General features: G+C 74.3%; 1 protein-coding gene across 4 annotated transcripts in view; it reads right to left on the bottom strand.

The window, feature by feature from the left end:
- Positions 1 to 226, bottom strand: part of MYH10 (myosin heavy chain 10) — a 121,568-nt gene that overhangs the window by 1,049 nt on the left and 120,293 nt on the right. For 3 of the 4 annotated variants that reach the window (XM_077746906.1, XM_077746907.1, XM_077746908.1), the window contains one exon: positions 74 to 226. In XM_077746906.1, the coding sequence (XP_077603032.1) occupies positions 74 to 226 (153 nt within the window). Of the gene's footprint in view, positions 1 to 69 lie in introns of those variants that run through there. The other variant, XM_077746909.1, reaches the window with a different exon arrangement.

Here is a 226-nt window from a genome sequence, read left to right as displayed (position 1 = left end):
AGGGGCGGGGCCGCCGCCCCGCGAGGCCCCGGCCTGGGGACCCAGCGCTGAGCCGGGCGTGCCGCGGACTCACCTCAGCCGGTTCTTCAGCGTGCTGACCTCGCGGCTCAGGCCCTCGTTGGCCTCGGTGGCGTCGTCCAGCTCCCGCTGCAGTTTGCGCCGGGACGCGTTGGCGCGCGTCGCTTCCTCCTCCGCCTCCTCCAGCTGCCGCTTCAGCTGCTTCATC

The sequence above is a fragment of the Crocuta crocuta genome, unplaced genomic scaffold (genome assembly GCF_008692635.1).
Source record: "Crocuta crocuta isolate KB4526 unplaced genomic scaffold, BGI_CrCroc_1.0 scaffold139, whole genome shotgun sequence".
NCBI lineage: Eukaryota > Metazoa > Chordata > Mammalia > Carnivora > Hyaenidae > Crocuta > Crocuta crocuta.
This window is presented reverse-complemented; position numbering and strand designations above follow the sequence as displayed.